Consider the following 22,194-nt stretch of genomic DNA (forward strand, 5'->3'; position numbering starts at 1 on the left):
CTTAAACAACTCTGTTCTTTTGTCTCTCCAGCTAATTCAAAGCATCAGTGCAGTGGATCGAGATGACTCAGCAGAAAGTCACCATTTTTATTTCTCAATGGCTCAGGAGGCCACAAACAGCTCACATTTTACTGTCAAAGACAATCAAGGTAGTGTTATTCACACAGCTCTTTAAAACCTTCCTAATGGAAGATGCATGCTTCTAGTGGGTCCTTAATTTCTGAAAACTTGCCACTTAAATAGAAATTTTCATTTTAAGAATTAGACATGTTCTGAGGTTCATTTCAAAAAAATCATTCAATAGTATCAAAGAGTTTATTTTCTTTTACAGTGAATAATGTAAACAGCAAAAGGCAGTTTCATTTCAAGGAAAGAAAAAACAGAGATGAAAATGTGATGAAAAATACACTGGTACTTTAAAAAAATATATTTTCTTAATGTAGAATATGGTGGTCAGTTCCAACTTTCTTGTTACAACTATTTGCCTGAGAAATAAGATCATTAGAAAGAGAATATTGATATTAATATAGGACCGTTATTTAATTAATTCAGTGAGACCAAAATTATAAAAACAGATAACTAGGAATGCAATCTCATTTCATAATATATAATATCAAGCAAAACCAGACTGAGATGAAAATATAGGTGTGATATCTGATGGAATTTCAAGGAAGTTGACCATTTAGAGTCAGTCTGCTGAGACTACAAGGAAAAGCTTCTTCAGACTCAGCTAAAGTACACAACTATGTGACTATGTGGTCTTATTGACCACGCTAATTATTTGAATGTTCTGGCTAAGGCAACAAATCGATGGAAATAAGTTTTGGAAAGTTCCAACTGTGTTAAATGGCAAACTGTTTTTCAATTATCTTCAAAGTTAGTCAATGTATCAATAAGAATTTAAATTCCCATCTTCATTAATCTCTCACTCCCTATCAGGAAGAGGTAAATCATTATATTAAGGTCAAATTGTATACAAGCCATCTGCCTTTCCCACCTTTCCTCTTTCTGCCCCAAACCCAAGCAGACCCTCACACAAGGCAACTCATTTTGCTCCTTTTGATGACTACTAAGGGGAAAACAAAACTTTTTAAAATATGATGCAATCAGATTTCAATCTGTCCCTTTCTGCTGTATTCCACAGAAATGGCTGGTTGAATTGCAATAGCCCTAAGGAAGAAAAAAAGTGACTATAGGTCTATAGTATTTTATCTCAGAGTTACTTTCTAAACTATGACAGAAACCTAGAAAAACTTAAGTGTGAGTGGCTTAACTTCAGTAGACTGTTTGGATAGATGAATTATACAGATAATGGTAGAAACACTTTTTTTTCCCTACTTCTACATGTGCACATATGCAGTAATTCGCTCTGCCATGAGAAAAAATTCTGACATGGAAATGTTTATAGATTCTCTTTCTTCTTTTCATTGCACATCATGTAGACAGGAGTATTTTGCTTTGCCAAAAGCTAAGTTACGTATTTGAATTGATTGATAAGCAGCAGGAGCTGAATTTAAGCTTAGTGTTCTTTTACAGAACAGATTTCTAAACACTAATAGTTAAATACAAAGCAAAGGGAAAGTATCTAAATCTTTTTGCTATTTTAAGTAGTAGAAGTCCAGTTAGCTCCAGTTTTTGAGTCAGGAAAAGAAATAAAAGACTATTTTAGTGGACTTTTTTCTTGTTTTCTCTTCCTTCTCTGCCACCTGTTTTCACTATGTGCTGCTAGACACACTTTTTAACCTTTTTGATTGGCAAACTGTCTATAATTTATCTGTGAACTGCTGTGTTGGTAGCAGCTGGATACATGGAACCATTTTAAGAATCAATTAATTAGTCTGAGCAGGTGTCAGGTACTGAAAAAGATGTCAATTTCTTTAGCTCTGAACATTAAAACCAGAGCTCCTAGGTCAAATTTTATTATTACCCCTGGAATACATATCTCAAAAATAAATGCAATTTATTAATGATTGACAAATTATGCACCAAATGCCAGTGCCTGCTTTTACTTTTTCATCTTTCTTAATATGTAGCTTTGCACAGTACCATTGATTTTAAATAGGTCAGATTCCACTGAATATTATTGTTGTGGTTGCAAAATAGATATATGATGCATATAATCACAACAATTTATCTTCTAGATAACACAGCTGGAATTTTCACAGGAAAAAGTGGCTTCAGGAGGAAGGAGCAGTTTTTCTTCTACTTGCCAATCTTAATTCAGGATAATGGAACCCCACCGCTGACAAGCACAAATACTCTCACTGTCACTGTCTGCGACTGTGACACTGAAGTTAACACCTTCTACTGTCGATATGGAGCTTTCATGTATTCCTTGGGTCTCAGCACAGAGGTTTTAGTTGCTGTTTTGGCTTGCATATTAATATTCCTGGGTAAGTATAAGTAAGAGAAATGACTCTGTTTCTTTTTACAGAGGGGTTGGTTAAGTAACAAAGGTGGACCCATGATTGGAAGACTCGAAGTACTGGGCCATTGGGAAAAATGGAAATAAGGCAAATGTTTCATTTCTTTCCTGTTTTCTTAACTATAATTTCTCCCTTCCCCAGTTTTCAGTAAAATTTGACTTCTAACACAGTTTCCTAAAAGTTGGGTATATTTGAGTCATGGTCCTCTTTACTCTTCTGGCATTGCAATAATAAAGATTTCAGAGCCCAAAGTCTGTACTGTTTGCAGGTAAAGCTGAAGGCAGCATTAAACAAGAAAATTTGCTAGTGTAGGAATATATTAAAAGAAGCCGCACCCTACTCATTCTGCCTTAGGAATGGCAAATGTAGAACTGAGACCAAATATAAGTAATAAAAGAAAAAGAGAATCTGACACCAGTTCAGAAAGCTTCAGACATAGGGAATTTCTCTGTCAATTAAGGTTACATCTTCAGACAGCATTTTCTCCCAGTGTTGGACATCTCTTTTTTCCTCTCAGGAGACACCAACTTAACCTTCGTTACATTTGGGTATTTGTGGATATGAAAAGTGGGTTTGAGAGTGTTTCGAATACACAGGAGTTTTTCTAGTACTTCTGTAAAAGGTCACGCACAGCTGGCAAATGGTACTCAAAACCAAACCAGCAACCCAAGGCTGGCTGTTCTGGACACCAGCCATTTCTTGTCTCCATAGCAAAGCCCAGGGATGCCTAGTTCCCCTACATCCATGTCCTGGTTTCCAACAGAGGACATGGGAATATGCAATCAAATGTGTTGTTTCTTGGCCCGCCTGCACTTCCAGAGTTGCCTTATTTAAATCTGAGCTTAGATATCTGCCTTCTCTTCTAGTCAGTTTAAGCATACAGGTCAGTGTGCATTTCAGGTTTTGTTTGATTATTACAAGGTATCTGAACATATTCACTTTGTGTTATTGACTTCAGGGGCTAAGGATCAGGCAAACTGCATCACTGCATTATCCAGGCCATCAGGGGAATTATTCATCACAGGTTTCTTGGTTGCTTGCAGAGAGGTTCTCTCTCCAGGTGGAATAAACCCATGACATCTACTGGGCCTAGTCATATTACAAAAATCAAAGCAAGGATATAGATAAATATATTAGTTCAAAAGAAGAAAAAAACCTAATCTACTACACTCTTTAGAAACACCCATATTTTAAATTCCTTAAATTTTGAACATATTTTTGTGATTATTTAAAATGAAATAATATAATATTCTATATATATTAAGTTGGCCATTTATCTCTGAAAATTAATTTTCAAGTATGATGTATACCATTAGAAGAGTTCACCATGCAAAACATTTGGAAAGTTAAAACCACCTGGGTTTTGTGAACATAGAGTAGAAATTCTTATTTCCAGTGCTTTCAAGTCTTGTGTTGGTATCTCCCAACCAAATGGAATAGTTTATTGTAAATAGGTAGAAAAAATAACTACTTCAGGTTCCTCATATTCTTAAGTAAGATGCTGTAATTGTTGGTAGTTACTTTATGTCCTGAGTAAAAAACTACAGTCCACAAAACACTTTTTAAGTAGATCTGCAACAAGATATAGTTAAAACTGAGTTAATCTCTGTGAAAATCATAGACTAATTCAAAGGGATCATTCTGTTGAAATAAAATTATGTGGGATTAAAAAATAATGCTTTAAAAGAAAATTTAAGAAACTTCTAACATATGAAAGAAATAAGATCATCTGATTCATAGGCCTTGACGGTAAAATGACACAGAATTTAGTGAGTCTTCAAATTTGAAAACCATCACAACAGAAATAGTTGAACACCATTCTGCATAGTCTGTGGAACTGAACTGTTCAACTAGGTGAGGAGGAAATCTTGCTCATTGCCTCATTTTTCATTTGATCTTTATGATACTTTTATCAGAGAGACTGATAGAGATTAAGAATTTAAATTCTGGGTGTGAAATAGATATATTATGTGATAAAAAAAGCACTTTCAAAAAGCATAACCTGTGTTTCCATCAGTTTCAAATTTGCATCTACCAAAAGAACTGCTCCATTTCATTCGCCTTTTTTATAAGTCCCTTTGTAGCCATTTTCCCAACACACCTATTGCTCGTCTCAAAACCATAAAATCCATAAAAATTACAGATCTATAAATTTGTTAAGATAGCTTCACTTTGCAACAGCATTGATACTAAGATAAGAAGTGATTTTTTTAATCTTTCCAAGCACATTCAAAGTCTCTAGTTCTGTTTAATTTTTCTCTTTTCCCCTCTCTTTTATTTTTATTTCATCAGTGTTCTTTTTGGCAATCGTAACCATAAGGCAGCAGCAGAAGAAGAAGCCTCCCTTTTCAGAGAAGATGGAAGAATTCAGAGAGAATATTGTCAGTTATGATGATGAAGGAGGGGGTGAGGAGGACACAGAAGCCTTTGATATTTCAGCACTGAGGACACGCACTGTCATGCGAACACACAAACCTCGGAAGAAGGTGGCCTCTGAAATCCAGAGCCTCTACAGACAGTCTCTACAGGTTGGCCCAGACAGCGCAATCTTCAGGCAATTCATTTCAGAAAAGCTCGAAGAAGCAAATACAGATCCTAGAGTTCCTCCCTATGACTCACTTCAGACCTATGCATTTGAGGGGACTGGCTCCTTGGCAGGATCCCTCAGCTCGTTGGGTTCAAACACTTCAGACATGGATCAGAGCTATGACTACCTTGCAGACTGGGGACCTCACTTTAAGCAGCTTGCAGGCATGTACACTTCCCACAGAAGTGTGGCGGATTAGGCACTCTTTGGTTTGTTCTTTTATTTTCCTAAGTCTCAGCAACCAAACGTAACAGTGGATTTTTAAAAAAGAGATCGTTCTGCATTTAAACATGAAAAATAAGAGCCGAAGGGTTTTAATATGGAAAGTCTTGGATGTGGAAATCTCTTGAAAAATCACACCGGGGTGTTACGACATGGAGAGGTGGAGCTTATCGTTTGGAAACCTTGTGGTTATCTAGGTGCTTGAATGCAAACTGTGCTGCTTTGGATATCTAGGTCCTCTTCGGGATACTGAAAATCTGGATCTTGCATGTACAAAAAGAGGAGTAGAAGCCATAAATGGATGTTGTAAACATTCTATCATCCATTAGCTTTAAACAGTTTCCAAAGCTGACGGACTTTTGCTGTTGCAGTTGAATACATACATTAACCAAAGTTAAACACGCATATTTGTATAATGCTTCATTATATAAATATAATTGTGTGAAAAAGTAGACCCTAGGTATTCTAATAGCATTGTCAGAAGTGCTCACAAAATCATCCATTTATTGTTCTTAGGATGATAAAACTAAAACAAATGCCTTTTCCTATCAGTATAAAAATAAAAACCCATTACAACATCAGCAATTATTTGCTGCCATTTTAGTTTTTAATGAAGCTATTGGAAAATGTGTAAACCAATACTTAATTTAGCAAATAAGATAGGAAAAAGAATCAATATTTAACTTAAATAGTGCAATCAACCACATTATATATTACTGCACTTCGAACAAAATGCTGTCCAAATACAGGCATTTTTCCTTTTATTAGGAGTTTAAAGGATGACTGATTTACCAGCACAGATTTATTTTTTTATTATGGAATATAAAATTAGCTGCAGTAGTCAGTTTTATTATAACAATATTAAGAATCTTTAAAATGCTAAACTGATGGTTATAAAACTTTATATATGACATTAGATAATAAGATAATAAAATGCTTTAAATGTTAATCCACTTTGAAAATGATCCTGAATCATTCTGTAAGACTGAAGTAAGATTTCAAAATTAATTTCACACAGTATTTTTTCCAACCATTGTATAACAAATATAAAGTTGTCTCAGAATATTTCTTTATTTATACAACTACCCAGCAGCAATTTTGGAACTGAGGTCATCAAATGTTTTCAAAATCATCTGTCTGGAAAAAGCAACCCACCTGTATTTTATTCACCTCTCTTTCATTGAGTACTCATTTTACAGAAATTATGTCCTGTAATCAACTGATTCAATTGCCTAAAAGCTAGCATCAGGATAACCAAATTATGAAACATCTTTCTTTCTGTTTTCCTTTTTTTTTTCTAAGTAAGATTTTAGCTAAGTGCAACTGAATTACAGTCAGGAAAGCTTATGCAAGGAATAAACAAACAAATAAACCAGCCCCAAAAAACAATCAAAAAAGGCATGCAGCAAACAAATTCTGCAATGTTTACTACAGTTGCTCATCACTGAAGAAAACCAAGGTATGCAGGCTAAGTGGAAAAATGCCAGTGCAGAATTCAAATTCCTGTTACCTAAAAATAAAGCATGAATGGTTTGAAAATCAGGAGAGATTTCCAGCGTGAGGTCTGTTAAGGACAGAAACACTATTTATTATATTCATAGATGGAAAATTATGGGTAGGGGGGTACAGGGGTAGGGTGGCCATCCAACCAGGTGCAGATGAAGCAGCAACTGCTTCATAAGAAAAAAATTATTCTTGACAGTCTCAGGATGCTGGCGTGAATGAGCAGCTACAAAAGAGATTTAAAAGATGCACAAGTGAAAACATTGTATTAATGACTCTAACCTTTTACTCTAATGGCTTTCAAACAGATGTGACAAAAATACTTTTATTTGAGATAATATATTTCATATTAGTAATTTGCTGCATGGAGAGGACTAAAAGAGAGACCAACTACACACCACTGGTTGTTGACAATAGTGAAAACTACATGTTTAGGATTAGGTCTGTAGATTTATATGGGTTATACCCTAAACAAATCCTTATTCCACAGATGGTCCCAGTGGCTTTAAGAGAATTCTTTGTGCTTTCAGGTTGTATTTAGAACAAAATGATAACACTGTCTGATCCTTTCTCAATCAAGAGATTTTGTCCATTTATGTGGGGAAATAGGCTTGAACACTCAACTATACTTTGTTTATAATTTTCTCTCTTTAATGTGAGGTATTTTAATAATAAATATTTTTTGTAATTAGTGCATACCACTAACATGTAGTTTTTGTAATCCATGTATGCCATTGTCAGTAATTTCTATGCAAAAAAGAGCCGTGGCCTGCAATGGATCTTAAATGATCTTTAACTGAAAAAGCCTTAGAACTTACCTAGTAACCTCACACTCTCTTTAAGTTAGCTGAAAAATGTGCAAAAAAAAAAGTTTTTTAGTATTGTGTTCTTATTTGAAGGAAGTAAACATTGTAAGTAAGAAAAAGATTTATCATATAAGAGATTGCAATCATGAGGAACATGATATTAATAAAGGATAAGATATAAGTCGGAGTTTCTGATGATGAAATCTATTAAATTGTGGCATGGTTTTCCCAGTAGAATCCTCCATTATCTTTATCTTTCAAAATTTGATAAGTAGCTAGAATTCACTATGTTATTAGCTGAACTGAATAGTGGAAGTATGGTGACAGATGATAAATAAATATTCAGCTGTTCATGACCTGTCCAAGGGAATATAAGGAAGAATTATTTGCTGGTCAAAGGAAGTATGATCACACACACTGCATTTCTATATGAATGCTTTGAAGAGCTATTCCTGTAGATGTTTTTTTCTGTAACATGGTAAAGAGAGAGGTTAAGAACTGGTGAAATACCAGACAAAAGATTGGCTTTCTGTTTCAGTCTCACTCATATGGATTCAGAGTGTTGTGGGTTTGGTTTAATTATATAAAAGCCAAGGAAATTAAGACCATGTGTATATAATAAATGATTAACATTCAGATGTCTGAAGTTAAAAAAAAATTACAAATCACTTGAGAGCATATTGCAGCTTCATACTCACTGCTGTGAGTGGAAAAGTATATCTTGTTTATCAATTAAGCCAACATAAAAAGTTTCAATTTTGTTTTCACTTTATATATCCTGATGCAGGTTTTTTATTTTCTTAACACTGAGAAGAAATCATGCTTACTATTGAGGATAGTCTTAGTCTTCAATTCACGTAATTTTTCTACCGCATTTTCTCACAGGTCTTGTCATTACACTCCTAGCTTTGCTTTCAAACTTTGCATTGGAAATCTGTTTGTTTTAACAGTCATTCTTAGTTATAAGGGGTTACCCTGTCAGATGAGGGTAAAATTTCTTTGAAAGGACAGTGTGCATTTTATGCTTGAAAGTCAGATCTAATATATGCTCTCTCAGGAGCAGAAGTTGAAGGAATTTATGTGATTTTACTTTCTGGAAAAGAAGGCATTTCACCCTTGATCCAGATTATGAACAAATAGAATAGAATTTATATGAAAAAAACCAGTAGCTGTTAGTAAAGTCTCTAACATTTTTCTACCAGAAAATCGGTAAACCTATGTATTATAAAGAAAAACAGAGGTAATTAATGTTTATTAAAAAAAATGTTGACACATTTGAAAACAATAATTTGGTTGCTTTTGCATTTGTTTGGAAAAAGAGAAATTCTTCATACATGATTCTATATCAGCCTTCTGTCTTATACACAGAGTTCAAGGAACAGTAACATTTAACTCTAGTGCACAGAAGGATAAACCATGCATAGAGAGACATTGCTTACATCAGTATGAAACACTTTACCCACATCAAATAGACAATAACATTAGTCAGAAATATGTATAGGACTCAACAAGATGTCTGCCAGCAAAGGCTGTTGGGTATATGACACTAAGAGCAAAAATTAATAATTACAATTCAAAACCATCAGTACTTCCAAAAACTCTCAAATAGCAGAAACTGGAACAGGATATCAAAGGCTCTTAATTCCCCATACATTTGAATTATTATTTAGATAATACTTTCATAATATTGAAGTTTACAATTTAAGTAATACTCCACATACAGAAGTTCAGATTGATTTGGTTTGTAGAGAGACAATATAGTCTGCATACATATATCTGACCAAATGGATACTACAAAAGTTATTGGATTAAAACTTAAAAGGATACAAACTTACCCATAGGAATACATATATATATATATATATATATATAATGATATATGAAGCATTCTTTCTGACATTGTTGTAAGTAAATCAGTCTCTGTTATTAGGAATAGGAATTCCTCTGAAAGAACTTTAAAAAGGACATCTTCAACAAATGTTTTAGTAGCTTGGGAGCTGAAAAAGGAATTTTTTATATACTGATTCTGTAAATTGGACTTAAAAATTTCAAAAATATCCTGCATTACTAATAGTGAAGACACCTGAGAGATAAGTGAAAATTGGATTACCCTGAAGGAAGAAGAAGAGAAAATGATTAAAATATATTGATAAAAATAAAGATCATTCACTCTGGAAATAGTACTCAAAAAAATAAAAATCTGCTATTATACTGGTCACTTATCCTGTAGGCAATTAAACAGGACAAGGATATTCTAGCTGCTAAAATAACTGAAATGACAACAACATTCATCCCAGAAAAGGGGAAAAAAATCAAATATGAACCAAACTTGTACAATACAATGGATAATATAAAATATTGACCATTAAACTAAATTGAGATTAGACTACCTGTTTAATTACTTGACAGCTCATTCTGTTTGTCATTCTGACCAGCCACACTTATATTGTTTCTGAAATTAACATTAGTTTAAAAAGTATGCCGAAGATAGTTCCAATATCATTACTAAAGCACTTTCATAGGACAAAAATCTAGTTTCTAATTTATTGTTTATTGCATATGTACAAGCACTTTGGCAAACCAAGATAAGGCGTCCAACAGATGTAAAAGAGGTGATAAAAGAAGTTACCTTTAAACATCTTCTTCTAGACTTTCACCAGTCTAATTCAATATGCCCACATTTCATTGGTATCTGATGAACCTCATTTCGTTGTTTGCAAATGACAATTTACTTATCTCACTCATGAATTCAAAGTATTATTACAATTGCTTTATAATTATTTTATGAGCATTCTCAAAGACTAGAGTGTCTAAAGCAATATATTTTCCAGGTTCTTTTTGTGAAAATATTATCACAAAAGTCTTACCCTGCTTTTTCATCATTGAACATAGAAACATCCTAGACAGCTTCTATAAGCACTTGCATCCAAGACTGTAGTACGTTTCGCTCAACCTCACCCACCTAAAAATTGCATTGTTATTGAACTTCCTTCCCATCCTGTGTTGCGACTACCTCAGACATCACAGAAATTCAAGGCAGGATGGACTCTCCAGGACTTCAAAATGAGAGGCATCCTTCCTTATGGGAAAGGCTTAGACACAGTAGACCTTCCATAGCAAAGAACTCCTAATGCATCTCCTTCGTCTCACTGAGAACACCAACTCACTGATAATCATCCCCAAAGCTTCATCTACTTTCCCCAATCTGATAGGGGCATAAGGATTCGTCTTTGTCCTTTTACCTTCAAGTACATTTGGATTTATTTTTAAAAACTCAATGTTTTTCTTTGGTGATAGCTTCTGTAAGTTTTGAGTGATTATTATTGCTTTATATTTTCCTACTAATAGCCAAAGATTTCCAAGTCATCTCCTCGTGGAGATAGCTATTTTGATATCAAAAATTTCAGGAAATACAGAGAAAGATGCATGAAATGAAGGCCAAAAGAGGTCAAATGATTGCTGTAGTTGGTTAGCTCCTGATCTGGAAACAACTTGTAGATCCTGAAATATCATCCATCATTTATCTTTGTCTCAGTGGCCATGCGGAACTGAGTCAAGGTGGTGAGCACCTTGTTTGTGTGTAAATCACCCTCTCTGTTGTATGCTTTTGTTATTAACGTTGTTACTGTTCATTTCTCATCCCATTAGTGTTCAGTTTCAGTAAATTTTTATCTCAACCCACAGTCTCTGTCCCTCTCTCACCAGAAAGCAGCACAGGGAAGGGGGGTAGATTATTTAAAGTTTAATTCCCAGCTGGTTTTAAACCACTACATTTCATACAAAAATTCTATATCCACCTGAGTTGGTCAGTTCTGGTTTTGTAGGTCACTTGGAAAAATTTTTTTTTGCATGTGACCAAAAGATTTGCTTGAGGACATTTTTATATATTTGCTAACATTGTTTGCTCAGTAATCTTTCTTAGCTGGTCTGCAAGTCTGATTGTACTTTATATTGTTTGTTCTACATAGACTGAATACTTCTTTATGCTAAAACTCATTTTAACCAGCTCATGATGTTGCGTTCCTTTGGTGATCAGAAGCTAAGCACTAGTAAGTTGTTTGGACCTTGTTCCTTGTTTTGCACACCTGTTCCAATGGCAACATCCTGGGACAATATTTTCAAGGCCTGTTCTCATTTTGTGATTTTATTATGTTCTGGGTTTTATTCTAAGGTCATAGGTTTACTCTACAGAAAATAACTCCTTCAAACGAATACAAAAATAAAAGTATTGATATATATATTTACACCACATGATTATATAAATCTAAGCAAAGCTGAAACAAGTCAGACAGTTATCTGACCATTAGGTAATTTTTTTATGGTCAAAAAAGCCATAACATATCTTCACTCAGGCCAAGATAAATCCAGAGAATAGCTGACATCCTGGGGCCTGTATATCTTGACACTAAGCTGCTCAAAAACAGAACCTCTCCATGCTTGCTCTCTACACATCTACAATCACTAGAAGGTTTTCAAAGTTAAAACTCATTCAGAAACTAAGAATTAACTATCTCCTAAAATTTCAAGTATTTCTGGAAAATTAATTGCCCTGAAAGGAGGTGACAATATCCCTTACCTTTCTGCTTCTCTGAATTACCAGAGAAAAAGTAAACAATATTAGAATTAATATAATTTGTAAGTAGTTGTCAGAAATGTACTTTCATCTTTGCTATTTCTTCAGAGTGTTTTTGTAATAAGAAATTCCTAATTTTTCACCACATATTTTGATTTGTGGATCCTTTGCCCAGCAGAAAAGTCATTGGTCTTCTGCTGTCTAAAGGATCCTATGTTTGGTTTGGATTCACTAAAAAACCCCACCAACCAACCAACAAGCAACCAGCCAACCACAAGTAATCTTCAAGATTTATTGCAACAGGATTGAAATATTTATTTTCCACTATTATTGAAGAGCGGTACAGACAATGAGAACCTGATTATTAGAGAAGTAGTCTTCTAAAAAAGATCCACAAACTGAATGCTTCTGCAAAAACTTGCAAAATTTTGGAACAGCAAAAATTCAGAGAAAAATCTACTTGGTTGATGCTTTCTCCTTTGCTTTTCTTGCTGTTCAAGAAAAGAACTTTGTAATGCAAGTCATTTTAGGGACTGCCAAATGCACCAAACAGGTGTTGTAGCAGAGCTCTCTGGAGACTTCATTCCTCAGGGATAAAGCAGATGTTTTCAGGCTATTGGTATAGCTGATATATTGGGTTGGAACTGAATGTCAGGGTAAATGGAAACACGTAATATTTCTGGGCACTGAAAATTAAACCCACTTTGTACCATCTTTCTAATTTTCCTTTGCATTGTCCAGGACATAAATTAACTGCTCCTGATATTCCTTGCAAAATACACACTGCATTTCAATATTGGTGTTCTCCAAAGACCATGCAGAACAATTTTAGCTTTCCACGTTTCTCCTCCTTATTGATTTGCTGGCTTGTATGATTCTGACAAGTGTGCACTTTTTGTTCTGAGCAATTTCTTGATGTTTCTTTAATGTGCACCTTTAAAAGAAAGGAAAGAAAAAAAGAAGAGAGAGACAAAAAACTAAAAGAGCATGAAGGGGGACCAAAAATTCAGCAAGCAGGCAGAAGTATCATTGTGGAATGCCGTTTGAAAGACAATCAGAAATACAACCTACTGGGAGTTCTACAACTTTACTAAAAGAAGAATTTCAACCTTTATTTTCCCTCTGTAAGACACCAAATACCCTCAGAGACACCTAACAACATTCCTGCTATTGCAGAGACCTGGGACATAAGAAATGTTTTCCATTTTACTGTTTTCTTAGAGTGGCACATTACTGATATTTCACTGTAGATTTTAATTCATTATAGTCTGGTGGGAAACATTTTTGTAATTCTTACTAGGGAGTTGAAAATGGGAAAAATTGTCAAAGATGTAATCAGGATCATTAAACATAAATTATCCTGTCTCATATTCTTTTGAATTTTATTGTTATTACCTTCTATTACTACAACTTCAGAATTCTGGCAGTTTAACAAAGTCTAAGAATGGGTGCTCCTTGTCTACAGGTAATGTTTCAAGAAAAGATAAGGAAATCCTTATGTCAGTTTGCACAAAAACCCAAACAAACAGAATTTCCATTGGTTCTTGTAGTGGACTTCAACCACCCCAGAATCTTTTTGGTTTTTTTTATTATTTAAGAGGTACAAGCAATATTGTTCATATGTAGGTAGAGAAAGAATACAAACTGTTTTCTTAGATGAATAACATCATCCTAATCCCAACAATTCTTGCCTATTTCTGTCTTTGATCACATTTAGGAAGTTCTCATATGTTTTATTGTTTCTGACTTCCTGGGAATTTAATATTCCCTGCCATTTTTCAGAAGTTGGCATACCCCAAATAAAGTTAGATTCTAGGCATACCCAAAGGACTTTTTGTATTCCTACCCATTTACTACTATCTCTCATAGTAGTTGAAGGGAAGCCCTGCAATGTGTACCTTAGAGAAGAATGTGGGAGGACAAGAAAGAATACAAATGTCATGATTCTCAAAACCAAGAAAAGAAAATTAAATCATAACTCATCAATAAAAAAACATTAAAAAAAAAGAAACCAGAAAAAATCAGATCATAAAAAGACATTAAAAGGTAATATTTAGAGATGAATATGAGAGAGAAACATCAATTTTCTTCCCTCTGTGATTGTTTTAAAATGACACTATGCCTTGATCCATCCTTTGAGCTTTCAAAAGTACATATGTGGCAACAGTGTAAAGAGAGGAAGACACCATTTTCTGACAGAACAACTATTTTCTTCAATGCTATTTACACTTTGAGTTTTTAAGCTAATCTTTGAGCACATTCCAGGCAACAGTCCAGCTCAATCTGACATAGCTTTCAAAAAACTTCCTTCTTCTGGTCTCGGATGCCTTTTTTGACTGTGCATGCTTCCTCATCAAAACAGCTAATTAAAAAAAACCTAATTATCCAATTTACAACACATGTACTATATTCCTACCACCTGAAAATTATATTCTGAAGCCCTAGAGCACACTTAACCCTGTCTTATGCAAAACAAGTGGAAAATAATAAAGTGTCTACTGATTTTCTTAGAAGGTATTTTTCTTTTAACTGAGAGAGGATTCTCAGCTGGAACAATCAATCATCTGTACACTGAGAAACCATATTTTAAAAGTCCTTAAAATAGTGTCATTGTGGGGATATTTACAGTGTTGGGGGGTTTTTTTAAGTGTTGAGTTATTTGCTGGGGGTTATGTTTCATGCAGATTTGCTTAGACTAATGGATGGGAAAAAGATCACTAAACAGTTGCACTGCTGGAAGTTCTGTATGTCTGTAGAAACACACTGGCTCATTAAGGCTATACTCATATGCTTTACACTGAGCAGTTTTATACAATGCTATACTACTGAAAGAATTCTGAAAATGTTTGCCCAACAGCTTTATATTAATGCTATTCTACATTTCGGGACTAGCCTAAAAACTTCACTAAGAACCTTTTCATTTGTCCATTGGATTTCTGCACCTTGCTGCAAAACACTGGAGTAAAGCAATAGGACAAAGCTCTTGAGTTTTGAACTACTAGTCTATCAAGTCTTTGTTGTTGTGATACAGTATTTGTGGTGTTGAAAGCTTCCATCAACTGAACTTATTTTGCAAAGTTATTGAAACAATCTTAATGAAATAGAGCAAGGTCTGCTGGCTTTAAATATTTATTTATTTATTTTTCTGATGGTTGCAGAATATAGTTTTTTCATCTATTTAAGCAGTGAATTTTTATTGCTTTACTGAAGACCCAAAGATCCAGTGCTTATTGAGAATTACTGCACAAGCAGCTTCCACTAAGTAGATGATTATATACATCCTTTCATGCTCCTATATTAACTTAAATGCTGATTATTGTGGTTCTTATTCATTTTCTTTCTTTCTTTCTTTTTATTTATTTATTTTTTACATTTAAGATGGTTCATATGGGTTCAAGTCTTAGCATGTAAAGCATAAATGTGCTACTGTAGGATCTACTTTATATACCATGGAGCTTATTGGTGGAAAAATCCTGATATCCAGGATTAGCTTCACACTGTGATTAACTTTTCAGTGGCAACAGAATGGGATTTTTAATTCTAGGTTTTAATAAGTTTATGTCATTTATCTGTTGAACACTTTGGTTAGAAATACACTATTCTCACATCATAAAATGTTTGTATTCTACATCCTGTTTTTCAACTTCTAGTAAAAAAAGTCTGCAAATAATTCTAATTCTTTCTTAATGGATTCATTTCAGAATAGACTCACACAAGGCTTTAAAATGTTAATATTTCAGTTATTTTCCTTTCCAAATGATTTTTCTATCAAATGACACATAACTGTTAATGTAATGTCCACTGGTAAAAGAATCAGGCTTATTTTTGGCTTATGTATATGGGTTCAGCTGCAGGAGGAGAGGAGAAAAATAATAAATATTTTTATTGTTATTATGCATAAGAAATACTAAAGTATTTTATATTCTTCTTGAGATAAGAATGAATGCATTTTAGAGCTCTTAATACATATATCATTCAAGGTCATTCCATGCAGCTGATATTCCATGCAGTGACATTTTGTCTCAGAAATGACCATAAATTCAATTTGATTATAGAATATACAAACTAACATCCTTTTTTTCCTTTTCCTTATCTAGGCAATTGTATGTACAACATCTTTGTGCCTCATGAACTTTTTTACCTCTGATTTCTAAAAGTATAGTCATAGTAAAAGTCTGGATATTGATCCCCATCCTACAACAGCTGAAAATTATTTACTTTGCTGCATACATAGACAATAAGGGTTTCTGTGCAAGGGACTACGAACGCTTGATGAGTTCACCAAAAATGCTATTGAAAGTGGTAACCAGTGCAGCACATGGATTCTGGGAGTATGCTCTGCTTTACAAGACACTACCAGGAAGGTGGCAAAAGAAGTGCGGCACAAATAGAACTCTGCACAGGAGGTGTTCTCTTCCTGCTACCCTTGTTCATGGGTCTGTGCATGAATAAATAGAGTATCATGTGAATATTCCCACCATTCCCCGAGCTGTCCAGATGCCAGCCAGCTGTAGATATAGAAACCATATTATCATTCAAGCACATAAATAAACCCTTATTAGAAAGAAATTGTGCTATCTTGTCCTAAACGCAGCTCTACTATGCAGCTCTGAAATCATAACAGGCTTACATGTGGCTGCCTTGACATATCTACACCTGCCTACCTGCACTTCTCTGCAGAGAGGTGCTCTAATAGTAGCTTCATCCTGAATAATTCTGTGAGGACTATTTTACTGTTAGGGGTCAAATTCAAAAGAGCAGCTTCTCAGGGGAACATTCATCAGTATTTTGTGGCTTAACTGTTTTAACAGCATCCAATAACACTGCAAATTGCAGAAGTGGACCTTCCATTATAAATCACTTGTTTCTTCAAGTGGTGCTCTGTTTTCTAAATAATTGATCATATAAGACTTAAAGAAACTCAGGGCCAAAAATTGCTTGAAATCATGGGAGAGTAGTTGAGCACTTTAAACCAGACATGAAAGGTTAAATTCTACCTTTGAGCAGTACTCATGTCAGGCATACTACACCCTGAAAACATTCACTTTATGAAATAAACTTCAGCTATATTTACTCTGCACAGAGAATGGAAAGCCAGATAATTTACTGCAGTTGAGCAGATGCTTGATTTGTTTTGACATTATTATTGTTATAAAGAATGAAAAATAAGCAATACCAGCCAATGGAGAAACGTTATTGCTATAAATGAAGAGCTTTGAAATACTGCACAAATTGAGGAATCAGACCAAGAGAGAGCATTATATGAAAAGATCTTTAAGAAAAAGACTAAAGTAAGAATTCTTACAAAAGAATAAAAAAGGAAGTAATAAAAGGGGTTATGGACTAAGCTGCCTTTGTTTCTCCACCATGATGGATCTCTCACTGTTCAGAGACTGCAGTGGCTTCTGTAGGGGAGTTAGAGGCCAGGAAAGGGAGCTGTAGATGAAACAACCAGCATCCCTTTAAAGAAGGCAGAGCTTATGAAAGGCAAGGAGTACCCATCTTATCCTCCTCATTGGTAATGAGGTCAGAGCTTACACAAAGTGCCTCACACTAAGCAGGATGGTCGGCTGATGGTAAGTTAGGCTTGATAATTAATCTAAAATACCCAAACCTAGAACTCAAAAAGTTAAACTGGAAGCCAGAAGGTACATGGTTCCAGAGTGAACTGCCCTAAAACGTGATGTGCTTTGTCTGTGCAAGGGGCATGAAAAAATTCCCATATATTCCAAATTGCCACAAAAGGCAATTTGGATAGAGCTTCCATGCAGTTGGTATCTCTCCCCTTAACTTGTTTTACAAAATTTGCATGAAGGGTCTATTGATCATCAGGTTCTTGGCTGCTATTCCCAGGCAGAAAATTGGCATCAAGTAAGAGACAAGTTCTAGTTGCTTAATATGTGACACCAGCCATCACAGCTGATGGCACTTGCTCATTCAGTTTCATTGATATGACTCTTTTTTTCTTTATTATTACTCTTCCTGGTAGAGGATTCTGGAGTAAGATATTTTATAACTGTTGTATCAGCTCCATATATGTGTATATATGGAATATATATATATATCTTCCCAGTGAACATTTGAGGCAATGTCATGGCATTGATTTGAGTTTCTCAGGTATGCTGGGACTCCAGCATGAGCCCAGAGAAAAACAAGTCTGTAATAATGGTTGTTTTGGTGTGCTTCTCTTCCATGCATTCTAATCTTTCAAGCATTCTTTTTAGTATTAACTTCCTCTTCAATTGTTGTCTTATCATTTCAATTGGTATTGCTTTTAGAATACACTTTTGTTCTGTTATATATTGACATCCATCTCTAGGAATCTGCTGTCAAAGTAGTGAAACTTGTTTTTTTCAGTTCAGTAATAGCTTCTCTGGCTTTAAGCTTTTGTAGCTTTTGTTTTTACATCTCACTCATAAATCTGCACTCTATTATTTCTTTGAATGACTTTTTTTTCAGAAAGACTATTATTATGTAGATGGCTACTGATGAGATTCACATAATTTACCATTGACCTGCACTGGCCTATCTAGTGTTGGCAGGGGGTTCTAGGTTCCCCCTCTTACCTCTCCACAAGCCAAATATCTGTTTTGTGAAACAGAATGTGAATATTTTCAGCATTTCATCCAGATAATTAATAAGATCTCGAAGAAGGCTGAACCCAGTACAGGTCCCTGGGATAAACTGCCTGATACTGGCCTCTAACTAGACTTTATGCCACAGATCACCATGCTTTGGGCTCAGATGCTCAGCAGTTTTCAATCCACCTCCATGCTTATCCAGCCCTTACTTCAGCAGCTTGTCTTTGAGGATCTTGCAGGAGACAGAGCCAAAAGCCTTCCTCAGGACAAGGTATCCAATGTCCACTGCTCTCCCCTCATCTACCCACTCAGTCATTTTATTGTAGAAGACTCTTGGAGTGGTCAAGCATGGCTTCCCCTTTGTGAATCCTTGCTGAACATTTTAACCACCTTCTTGTCTGTCAAGTGCCTGGGAATGGTTTCCAGAATTAGTAGTTCTAGGATTTTACCTTTTTTTTATGACCTATGTTCTACTGTATTTGAATACCAGTCTCACAGCAGAATCTCGATCAAGCCAACATTCAGACCTCTGGAATGCTAGGGAATTTGAGACAATCTTGATTGATTTTTCTACCTGTAAAATTGGCTAAGTAATATTTTGCTGTATTGTAAGGAACAGAATACATTTCTTTTAAATTGGCTTCTGAATTCAAAGTGTTCTGTAAAATCCAGGTGTTTTTTTTTTTCTTTTTTTCTCATCTCTCTAGGCAAGTGAAAAATCTTTATCAATCTTTTCATCAATTTATTTATTGTACAAATTGACTGAAGAATAGGTTAAAATAATGCAAAATACATGAAAAAATATGGTACATTTACAATACAATTTTCTGTAGCTTCTAAATTGGTGAAGAGTCATGTTCCAAGTTTAACAGAATCATAAAAAATTATCTGGGGTTTTAAAGACAGAAAATTATTAGCTTGAACTTTTCATTCATTGAAATGTCTTTCCAGTCATTTATAAAGGCATTGATTTCATAGGCTAGCTTCCAAATTCAGGTTGGCAATAAATTCTTAGCATCAAATTGTAAACATGAGCACCAAGTGACATCACTAAACTACAGTGAACTTGTGAAGTTTCCAGAAATTTATTTACAAATTTCAGATAATTAATTTGATGGAAGGCTTGTCAGTGTTCCCTTTTCATATCAAATAGTGGTTTCTATTAAAATTGTCTATTTTGAAATGCTCCACTTTTTGTCTATGCACAATCACAAATAATGAGGGCAGAGAGGATTTTTTTTTTTCTGGGAGTGAGTGGGTGGTGGGTGTTACTTGTTGGCTTGTTGTTTGTCGGTTTTTCTCTCCTGGTTTATAATAAAACATCTGACACTTGTAAGTAGTAGTAGCTATTATTCTAAAGATATCTTGATTGACATCACTAAAATTACCCTGTAATAGCTAATACATTAACTATTTGAGGAATAAACTGTCAAAAATAACTAGGAAAACTTTAGCTTCTTATTTTCAGGATCAATTAATACCATACCAAACTTGAGTATACACTATTTTTTTTTCAAGAAAAAAAATGATGTGTTCCATTTACAGAGCTGTGTGTTTTAATCTGCATTTGGCATTATTTTAAACGTTATCCTCACAATTCACATGCAGTTAAGTGTGTTCTCTGCAAAACCAGTTTTATGATAAATGTGCAGAGATACATTTTAATTTTAATTTTATAAATGTACTTTTAAATGCATTATCATAGCTCCCAGAAAGCCAGTCCTGGCTGACTCCCTTTTGCATTTAGGAGTGAAATTAGGAAGAAATTGTGCACTTAAGGAGGAATTTGAACTTAGGAAGAAATTGTGATCCAAATGATCATATCTGCTTCAAAGACTTCACAGGTTAACAATGCTAAAAAAATCAAGAAACATTGGCTATCTACATGCAAGGAACTCAGGGAAGAGAGACAAACTGTTGGTTATATCTCGTGAGTCTTTTGGTGACATTTCCTGTTAGGAGGGGTCCTTTCCTTTCATCCAGGGCTAGATTTTATTTTTCAGGCAAATGAAATGGTGCAAAGCACCAAGAAGGAAAGAGATAGTGAATTTGGAATGCAGGCTTGCTTCCTTGCTTTTTCATATAGTAGTGCAAAATTTGAGACCAGAGGAATATGCCTCTTTTTCCATGAAAGTAAGCTGTGTTGCAAAAATCCTGTAAAATTTAACATTCAATATGACTGCCACATATGTGAACTTGGACTGTACAAATTGATAGAAAAATAAATGATGTAAATTCAATACCTATTTTTTTTTCTTAGCTCAAGTTTCAGCCCACAAGTTAAAAATAATGTAGTGTGAGCCAAGCAAAGTGATCTCATCTCTCTGATAAGGACTGGTCTGTGAGTCAGATTATGCATCAACAGTAGCAAGATTTTTCTGGTGTTTTCTGGAGACTACTTCTCTTTATAGAGGTGCCATCTTGCCTCTCATTCTTTATGTTGTTTTTTAAATGATGTGTTCTTTATATTATTATAAATATGTTTGGTTTGGTTGTATACAAAATTACCATTTTGTGTTCTACAAAATGTGCATGGAAATTGTCCCTAAGTCTTTCCCTTAAGGATTATTTCTGTCCAGCCAGTGTGGAAAAACTCAGCCTCAAACATAGTTTTGAAGGTAATGTAGATCCTGCCTTCAGAAACAAAATATTTATCTTTGTGGAAATATTTCAAAAATCTATGAAAGAAGGAGACCATAGGTGAAGTAATATGTCATGGTTACACAGTATTTTCTAGTTTTCCATTATATTTAATTTTTGTTGATATTCTATTTTCAAAATGAAGTTAAGCATAAGTCAATTATTTAAACATCTATTTTTTCAATAGGAGCTGCTATCTTGTTTTCTTTATAGCAATTCAATTACGATTGTATTCCAAAAAGTACCCTGGTCCCAGTTTCACTGGAAACAAAAACAAGCAAACAAGGGCTCAGAAACCAAATAAACAGGCAAGTAAATACTGTATTTATTTCAAATTTCAGCATATACTCATGTTCTTTTTATAGAGGATGAATGTTTCCTTATTGGAAAAAATAAAATCTAAAGTAAAATTGATTTTGAGCAGAAGGCTGGAAGTTTAGTATTATTAATGGCATTGTACCTCTTTGTTGGACAGAAGAGACCAAATATCCAAACTCTTGGAAGCTGGAATTTTAAAAAGTTGGGGAAGAAAAAAAAAGAAAATAAAAGATTAGAAGGAAAAGTAATCTAATGTTGTTCAGTATTTTGTTAAAGCTCAAGGAAGGCCCTGCAGCTGAAGTATTGCTTCTAATGTTATGTTTCCCTTCCAGATTGTATTTTATTAATGTTTTCTTTGGTACCAAAGTATGAAGAGACATAAAGATTTTATCTTTTTTTTAAAATTAATGAGGAGCATATTACTTCACTGGGAAAGAACATCAGAAGAAAAATCTTCTCCCTTACAAAAGGAAACAGGTTTGTAAACAGATTTAGTTTTTGCTTCTGGATCTTCCTGGTTTGTGAGGTGAACTTTGAA

The 22,194-nt window shown here is 34.4% G+C and overlaps 1 protein-coding gene across 2 annotated transcripts in view; it reads left to right on the forward strand.

Annotated features, from left to right (window-relative positions):
* Positions 1-7,725, forward strand: part of CDH19 (cadherin 19) — a 69,263-nt gene extending 61,538 nt beyond the window's left edge. The window contains exons 10-12 of one of the 2 annotated variants that reach the window (XM_069004366.1): positions 32-149; positions 2,142-2,393; positions 4,719-7,725. In XM_069004366.1, coding sequence (XP_068860467.1) covers positions 32-149; positions 2,142-2,393; positions 4,719-5,212 — 864 coding nt within the window. In that variant the 3' untranslated portion in view covers positions 5,213-7,725. The remainder of the gene's footprint in view (positions 1-31; positions 150-2,141; positions 2,394-4,718) is intronic. The other variant, XM_069004367.1, reaches the window with a different exon arrangement.
* Positions 7,726-22,194: the final 14,469 nt, after the last annotated feature.

Source organism: Aphelocoma coerulescens, chromosome 2 (genome assembly GCF_041296385.1).
Source record: "Aphelocoma coerulescens isolate FSJ_1873_10779 chromosome 2, UR_Acoe_1.0, whole genome shotgun sequence".
Lineage (NCBI taxonomy): Eukaryota > Metazoa > Chordata > Aves > Passeriformes > Corvidae > Aphelocoma > Aphelocoma coerulescens.